This window comes from Populus trichocarpa, chromosome 1 (assembly GCF_000002775.5).
Source record: "Populus trichocarpa isolate Nisqually-1 chromosome 1, P.trichocarpa_v4.1, whole genome shotgun sequence".
Lineage (NCBI taxonomy): Eukaryota > Viridiplantae > Streptophyta > Magnoliopsida > Malpighiales > Salicaceae > Populus > Populus trichocarpa.
This window is the reverse complement of record NC_037285.2, coordinates 14572698-14581329: the sequence shown is the minus strand read 5'-3', so window position 1 is coordinate 14581329 and position 8632 is coordinate 14572698. Positions and strand designations below refer to the sequence as shown.

General features: G+C 32.6%; 1 protein-coding gene across 3 annotated transcripts; it reads right to left on the bottom strand.

Moving 5' to 3' along the window:
- Nucleotides 1–5456: 5456 nt before the first annotated feature.
- LOC7490950 (protein ELF4-LIKE 4) lies at nt 5457–8236 on the bottom strand. 3 transcript variants are annotated; one of them, XM_024595587.2, is made up of 2 exons: nt 7451–8236; nt 5457–6097 (listed from the first exon to the last, which is right to left on the bottom strand). In XM_024595587.2, the coding sequence occupies exon 2, from the start codon at nt 6056–6058 to the stop codon at nt 5714–5716; it is 345 nt and encodes a 114-aa protein (XP_024451355.1). In that variant the 5' UTR covers nt 6059–6097; nt 7451–8236; the 3' UTR covers nt 5457–5713. The 3 variants fall into 3 exon arrangements, with proteins under 3 accessions (XP_024451355.1, XP_002298099.1, XP_052306020.1); XM_002298063.4 differs by lacking the exon at nt 7451–8236 and adding an exon at nt 7092–7431; XM_052450060.1 differs by lacking the exon at nt 7451–8236 and adding an exon at nt 6364–6383.
- Between the last annotated feature and the right edge of the window lie 396 nt (nt 8237–8632).

The window sequence follows — 8632 nt, the reverse complement described above, 5'->3', positions numbered from 1 at the left end:
TTACCAAATATACTATAAGAACTAGAACAAGAAACAATGCCCTGAACATTGTTTCTAATGACTTAATGCCACTATTCATTGCAGGGTTTGTATGAATACTTTTATGATTTTTTCATTTAAATCATCAATTTTTTTTTATTTGCAATTTCATCATACCAAGTTACATTAGCATGATTTTACATATTGCTTTCTTTCAATTTACATTCTCTCACATATACAAAATGTTGAAGAATATTAATGTCAATTTTGTAAAATAAAACTTTTTTGGTATTTAAAAAATGAATTAAAATAAGAAAGGATAAAATTTAACAAAAACAAATAAAAAAGACCCAATTTGCATATTGTCACATAAAAATCTAATTTGCTCCCTAAAGTTTTAGCTTATCTATTTTTTGGTCTTTGTTGTTTTGGAATTTCACTTTCATACCTAAACTTCATATTTTTACATATCAGTTCCTAAATATTAAGAGAGGAAAGAAAGTCATCAAAAAATATCGAGGAGAGATAAAGTGAATGGATGGCGACGTTTCAGCCACTAAAAAAAAGTTGATTTGGTGTCTATGTTTGTCTTTTCCAAAGAGTTCAATAGAGATAATGTTTTCCTTTAAACATGCTGGAAAAATAGATAAGAGTCTTAAAACTTTTTTTTTATTCATTTAACTTTTTTTTTAGAGAGTTTAAACGTTGTTTTTAGAATTGAAAATGGATTTTAAAAGGTTTCCATTGTGTTTTTCTGGTGTGTCTAGGTGAAAACAAGTTGAAAATAGAGTTTAAAGTTCTTAAAACTCCAACCCAAATTTTTTGGTCGTCAAAGATGATCAGAAACTGGAGCGAAGACATGTCTTCCATTTGAAAAACAAATGATTTGGAAGACATGTCTAAAATTTTTTCAGTGCTCGAGAAGCATACCAAGTCATTTTCTAATCAACTTTTTTGGTATGCTTCTCGAGCACTGATTTGGAACTAGAAAATAAAACCCAATAATTTTAAATTATCAAATTAATCATAGTTAAATAGGTCTTTTTACCGTTTTAGCTTAGTGAAAAACCTTAATTACTCTAAAAAAAAAAACCTAAGAGGCATTATTGTTATACCGTGTATGAAGATTTATTGCACTGTAAATTATTATAATATAATAATTTTTTTGCCCTCTATAATACAAGTCAAGGAAAAGCAAATTAGGGATTAGCCTAGCATAGTTAAATAGGTTTATTTGAAATTATTAAATTAACCATAGTTAAATAGGTTTTTTTACCGTTTTAACTCAGTAAAAAACCTTAATTACTCTAAAAAAACAAAAAAAGAATTAGCCTAGCATCCATGAGCTTCTTGATCCTTTTGTATTTTGTCTTCAAAAAAATCAAATAACTAAATTATTCTTAAAAACAAGAAAAATATATATTAAACATATTGTTAGGGACTCTTTTATCTTTTTATTATTTTCATTTTCATTATTATCCATTACCGCCTATTCAGTATACACAAGAAGCTCCTGAGATATGTAGTAAAGAAATGTGAAATAAAATGGAATAATTTATTGCCCAGGAAACATCCAATTTTTTTTAAAAAAATTCCGAGCATGCCATCATCTTCGATCTTGTTTTATTTTACATTAGCAACTACATTATAAACAATTGTCTGCTTTATTTTATAACTGAGAAGAGAAGGTTTCTTCAGATTGGAAAGAGTGTTTAAGCAGATTGATGGAGAAAGCAGAGCAGTAGCATGGGTGACCTCTGTTGCCATGAACAACTATTTATGATGGCTACTGTGATCTAGTCACTATGTGATTCAATAATAAAAATTTAAAATTAAAAGATTTGCTTTTCCTGTGATCTCAGATTCGAGTCATATAATTGCTAATATGACGACTATTGAAAACTTACATGATTGTTAACTTCAGAACCTGTAAGATTAGTCGATATATGTGTAAATTAGCCCGAACACCCACGTTAATCTAAAAAAAAACTATTTATCACTCGTCACTGTTTTTATGTCATCTCGTTCATATAATCTACTCTTAAATATGATTATTTTTCTTGAAGTAACTAGTGTTGTTTTTAGTAATATAAAATTATTTTTCTTATTTTTCCTTTTTTTTCAATAAAAAAATTAAAAATGCGTTCATTTTTTTTTAAAAAAACCAAGATTTCAATTGTATTATTTTTTTTTTATAAAAAATCAAAACCATAATTTAAAATAATCATCTTAATATTTTTTATCTGTGACAATCTAATTAGAAAATATTATTTTTTTAATTTAAAAATTAACATGAAGAAGTTATATTATTAACTAATTTTTTTTTATATTTATAATAAAAATTAAATTTGCAACACCAACTAAAAATGAAAATATAAAAAAACTGTATTGTTTATATTTTTTTTATTGAAAAACCGTGCAAAACTTGTATTGGAAATCTATAAAAAAAAATCCCTAAAAAGTATCTTGACTTTCCTAGTCAAATAGGCTATTACCAGAATTTTCTGCTGAACGAAAATAAAAAACAATTATTTGTACTAGTAATTGTTAATTTTGTTAAAATGGCTAAGCTAATAAATAACTCCTTAAAAAACAGTTTTGCTAGCAAAATCAAAGCTACCATACGCATAAAAAAACAGTTTTGCTAAAATACGCCAAGAGAAAACCTGATGTGCATGCGTGAGAAGCTCATTAGCTTAGGTAGGGTGAGGCATATTTAGCAACGCGGTTAAAGCTGTATTTATTAAAAATTTAATTTTTTATATTTTTATATGATAATATTAAAAATATTTTTTTAAAATAAAAAATATTATTTTAATATATTTTTATGTTTATCCTCTTAAAACAATAGATAAGGATAGAGGCGGCAGCCATTGCGGCGGCCAGCCAGCCTAATCAAGAAAACAACAAAAATCGTTACAAGCATGATATTAAGTTATTAGTGGTGTCAATTATTTAATTTGTGTTTTGTTAACGTATTATGGTCTCATTGGGTATCAATTTCAGTGAAAGCAAGATATAATCTTCTTGAAAAGGACAAAGTGAAAAAGGCGACCGAAATGAATATGAGAAATTAATAAAAAGAAAAAAAAGAAATTGTTTCCCAGAAATAAGTGTTCATTATGCTATTGAAATTGTTTCCTAGAAATTGTGCACTTTTTTTTTTTATAATTTGGGGTGTTCGGGCCAGCATATACGCACCATGACTAATCCCTGAACCCACTGAACACCTTGCAAGCCCAGTAGGCAAGTAAAACACTGCAAGAGTGACAGACATGCAGATTAAGGCTTGAACCTAAAATGCAGAAACAGGAAAACCCTATCAAAACCGTTGGGTCAGAAGCCTCAGTACACGATGCACTTTTTATGTGCGCAGGATTTAGCCATATTTAATTGTTCAAGAAAAGAAAAAAAAGGGTAAACTTGTAGGTAGATCTTCAATGACAAATAATTATCGTTTTGTTTGTTTATATCAAAAATAAAAAAAAAATTAAAAAATAATTAAATCACTATATACTTTATTCAGTGGCCTGACGTGGATCAGAATTCAGATGTTGTCACTTAGAATTTGCAGTGTGTTCGAGCCTAGGAGATAAGAGGGTACATGCACCAGCGGTCAGCATCTCATTCTCATCCTCTTCTTTTTCAGCAAGGATCCAGCATAGGACATTTATCATATCAACATGCAGCAGCCTACACAAACAAAGAAACGAAGGAAACATTTGAGTGCAGACAAAAAAATCTCTCTTTATTGTCTGATTCCCTTCATCCTTCAACCCCACTTCCCATGGAGGGCATGTCAAAGTTGTTGTTCGTTTTTTTTTTTCTTTTCATAATTTTTAAAACCAAAATCTTCTCCTCCGTCCTTTTCCACAACACCTTGGAGATTCTCCATGTCTTTGCACTCACTACTTCGAATATACGAGGACCAAACCCCCCAAAACTCTTTCATTTCCATCACAAAAATGCACCTCTGCCACTCTGAAGCCCTCTTGTATATACAGTTTGATTAGAACAACCGTAATAGATCCATCCCATATGCGAGCATCCTTCGTTCATGGATTTAAACTCTGTACACTTTCATTTTTTGCTCGAGAAGCAGCCAGGGACGATACAACAACTCAAAAGATGCTCAGAGGAGCACTTAAACCATGGTATAAAAGCAGTGGTTAGCTAATTCATTATGTATAATTGGTTTTACCCGAGCTGCATCAATAATTGGGGAAATGACTGTACCAAAAGCGACAAAATCAAACCCAAAAAACCAGCCATTTGCAGCAATCATCCTCATGTCCATTCCAATCAAGAAAACTAATGAATGATTCCACGAATAACATACAGAAATGCAATGGTTAATGGGTCCACAAGATAAGCACTTCTTCAATCAAATTGTCTGTTTCAGTCATTGTTTGTGGAAGAGTCATCAAGGTAAAAGGGACTGTAATGTAATGCAATGACATCATTAGTATGCAATGCGAAACTCTATTTACAAAATCAGAACTTTGAAAGAGATGGGAAGAGAATATCTGTAAGAAAGAAGCAAAGAACCTATGTAAAAGATAAGCAAAGTTTCAACTGGTTCCACTGCTGTGGGATTCACTGGGCCCTTCAACTCTTGTTTATCTTTCTTTCTCTTAAAGTACTCGTGTCTTCTTTTAAGCAACCTAAGGTAGCAACTTCCATTATCTTAATTAATCTTTACGAAAACTGAAACAATCAAGAGATTACTGTTAACGGGGACAAATTAGTGGTCAAAAGGATGTTCACCCAGAACATCAGATTCTAAACTTGAGGTGCTTGATGCAAAACCAGATAGCTATTAAAAAAAGTTGCTTTCTCCAATTGTCTCAAAGAAACTACAAACCAAAAGGCCAATAATGCTCAAGGTCACAACAGAAGTTCCTGTTCCCACTCCCCCCCCCACAAAGTCAAAAAGGCTGGAAATAATTTTCAGGACAAGAGCTTCAAAAAAATTGAAGACTTACTACCTTGGGGGTTTTTAAAAGTTCTAAGCAGTATACAACACATCAAACCTTCACTGCAATGCCCCCCGGACATCATGAGGAATCTTTTGACAAACACCGGAAAGAATAAAGCGGGTAGGTGAAAGTTCCCATCAAAAGCAGATCGGTAGATATGATCAGAAAATGGTGATTATCATCATCAATATTAACAGACAAATCAGATTTAGGCAGCTCTAGAGAGCTGAGTGACCTTTGAATGTCACACATTATCTCTTAAATTACAGAGAGTGATAAGGGTATGGTCAACTAAGCAATTTATTAAAATCGGAAAAAAGTACAGATGAGGAATCCTATATACAGCACATCAACAAAGAAAGAACAAAGTAATAAATTTATTAGAGAATAAATATAACAAATCAAGATCAAGCATTGTCAAATTAAAATTTCTATCCAGATTTTTTTTTTCTTAAGAACAAAACGAGACAAAATTAGAAAGACCTGGAAAATACAATATGCAATAAAGATGCATAATTGAGATTGATCAACAAGATGATACAATTACACATAACTTTATGTAAATTTGTTAAATTGTTATTACAATGGATTTGCTTAAAATTAAACTGAAGCTAAAAGCCTCAAGATCACATATCACTAACAAGGAAGAGACACATAACCTCATCAAGTTCTTTTTCCTCCAATATCAAAATGCTCTTCTTATTTTTTACCATGAAATAAAGTGGAGAATCTCTATGAAAGCTCAGTTGAATTGATTACCCGGATCTAATTCTCTTCGAATTGGCCTTTCCATTAGACTTCAATATCCCACTTGATTCACCTTCTGATGAAGGTTCCATTGACCTGGTGAAATTGTTCGAAAGATCAGCATAAAGGTCAACCACCCTTCTAATGTTGTTGTTTAGCTCCTTAATCAAACCAACATTTCGAGTCAAGTTGTCAGGGATCTTCGATTCATGGTTTTGGTTTATCTCATTAATTAGCAACCTGTTTTGATCTAGAATATCCTGAACTTGCACAAAACTCTTCTGGAATGTTTGCAAGACCTTGCCATCTACTTGGTTTCCATTGCTTAAGCCTGAAAATAAATCACCTTCCATTTCAATCTCCCTTCAATTGATCAAAACCAGTCCTTTTTCCTGCATAAAAAATAACTGAATCAAAAACCAACAGAGGGAAAAAAAAAATAGAAGACAGAACCGAAAGGTTAGTTTTACTAAATGGAAAGCTCTCTAAATTGAATTATTTTATCTGATCCCTCTGTACTTTTACAATAAAAATCACAGGGAATAAGAAAAAAGCCATGGAATGATATTTAGCCTATGTTCGGTTAATGAGGAAATACAGTAAAAGAAAATAAACAAAGCCAGATGCAATAATTGGGCTTGGTTTGAAGTGACTATACACAATTCTTCGCTTTTTCTGCATTTTCTCAAAAACCAAACAGATCACCAAGACAATGTAAAGAGCAGAGATAAAAAAACAAAAATGAAACAGGCATATATGTGTAAGTATTGATCACTTCATTACATTAAAAAGAAAAGCAGACTGCTTTTTTTCCACAAAAGGAACCTTTCTCTAAAAACCCAATCCCAAGTTAAAAGACCATGAGTGGAGGATAACTCTAAACTATGAAAGACCCCAACAAACCAGTCAATGCCAGATTAATACCCATAAAGAAAAAAAAGTACTCTCACAAGAAAACAAGAAAGACATCAAAATGAGTTCACATAATCTTTGAGAGAAACAATAATACAAGACCAGATTAGCTGGGAGAGAAAGAAAGAGAGATCTATATTTCTTGAAGTGGAAAAACAAAAAGCAAAAGCTTTTGACTAGCACGTGAATTCTAGGAAACAACCAAGCAAAATTGTATTTACAAAACAAGTGAGAACACTTGTTTTAAGAGAAAAAAATCCCAATAACTAATTTCAAAAGGAAGAAACTTTCACGTTTTACACTTTAGTCCATAGCTTATATTTTACAAGATAGACTCACATAAAGAAACCGTGAAGGCGTAAATTATCTTTCAAAAAACTTCCTAATCTTGACACAGAAACACTATGAAAGCAGAAAAAGAAAGGAGAGAGAAAAAATCGAATCCTGACAGTCGTTGTCGTCGACTCAACTTACCTTGAACAGAAGCAGAAACATTTTAGTGGGATTGAGGTAACGAAAGGAAAAGTCAATTTTCTCAAGAAAACACTGGATTTTCTCGAGAAAGATTGTATGAAGACGAATGGAACTTTTGTGGGATTTCAAAGAAAGGCCCAGAAATCATGAAAAACCAAAACAAACAGAAACAAAAGAAAGGAAGGGAGACAAGGATAGAGAGAGAGAGGAGTATAGAAGAAAGATTTGATTGACAGAGAAATAAGAAAGAATTATTTAGAGAGAGAGAGAGAGAGAGAGAGAGAGAGAGAGAAACACAGATACAAAGAAATAACGTTTTGTTTTGTCTGATAGATTCTTTCTTTCTCTCTACCGCTTACCTCGTTAGCTTCACCAGCAGTACTCTCGTTTTTTTTTTTATTATTATTTTTGTTCATGACTGAAGCTTTTATACCCTGCAACGCTACCCAGCTTTTTTTTACAACGTTTTGAATCCTAGCCGTCCATTTAAGCCTTAACTGCAACGGCGTCGAATAGAGTCCCCAACTTAAACATCCTAAGAACGACGCCGCATCGAGTCTCCAACTATATACGCGTGCGCTCTCTTTTTCGCGCCCGCCAGTGCTCATTTTCCGAGAAAAACCACAGAAAAATCCTCAAAATTTTCACAAACCAAACACAGGTCCTACTCAATCATCACATGCCTCCATGGGCACTCTCATCTCTTCAGCGCTCGAAGAAATTTGTTACCATGGTCCCGCTGGAGTGTCTCTCTCCTCTCTGTTCGACACTAGCTCTAACTCCTCCTTCAATCAAAGCCTCTCTATGGACAAACCTGCTATCAATATCTTCTCTTCAATTCACTGTTCCTGGGAACGACATGCCGTTTAGCCCCGATGATGACAAAATCAAGCGTTTTGAAGACGCCGAGAAGCTCTACTTGAAAATTGTAGCCAAAGAGCACCTTAGGGATTCCTTTGTCGGTCTTTACGACACTACGTCTACTGGAATCTCTTCCAATCAACGCAGTGCTCTTAAACGACTTGCCGTTGCTAGCTTTTTTCTTCTCCCTTCCAAATTTACAAAAAATAAAAATTCCTGCTAATAATTGAGTTGAGAATTGCATAAAATTTGGTCGATTAAGGGTGTTTGATTGTGAGACAACCTGCGGTTGTGAAGATGAAAGATGTGAGTATCACGACCAATTTGTTGTATTTATACGGTCACGCAAAGCATTTGGGCATTGAACCATAGTTATTAAACCCGGTCCGGGGTTGACCTGACAAGGGGTCGGGTCCCGGGTTTCATGAGTCAACTCGGGTCAACCCGGATGAACCTGGAAAAATTAAAAAAAATTAAAATTTTAATATTTCATATGAAAAAATCTATGTAAATATAGATTATACATATTATGAAGTTTAAAATAATATTTAAAAAAAACATTTATCCCACATTAAAAATAAAGTATGTTAAGCTTTTAAATTAAAGTATTTAAACTAAAAAAGTTTTTTATCCCATATTGAAAAAACATAACTTTTTCTTTAGAAACATAGAGTATATAT

Excerpts from the sequence above, each read along its gene's own strand:
- LOC7490950 (XM_024595587.2), bottom strand. The coding sequence starts at position 6,058 with ATGGAAGGTGATTTATTTTCAGGCTTAAGCAATGGAAACCAAGTAGAT.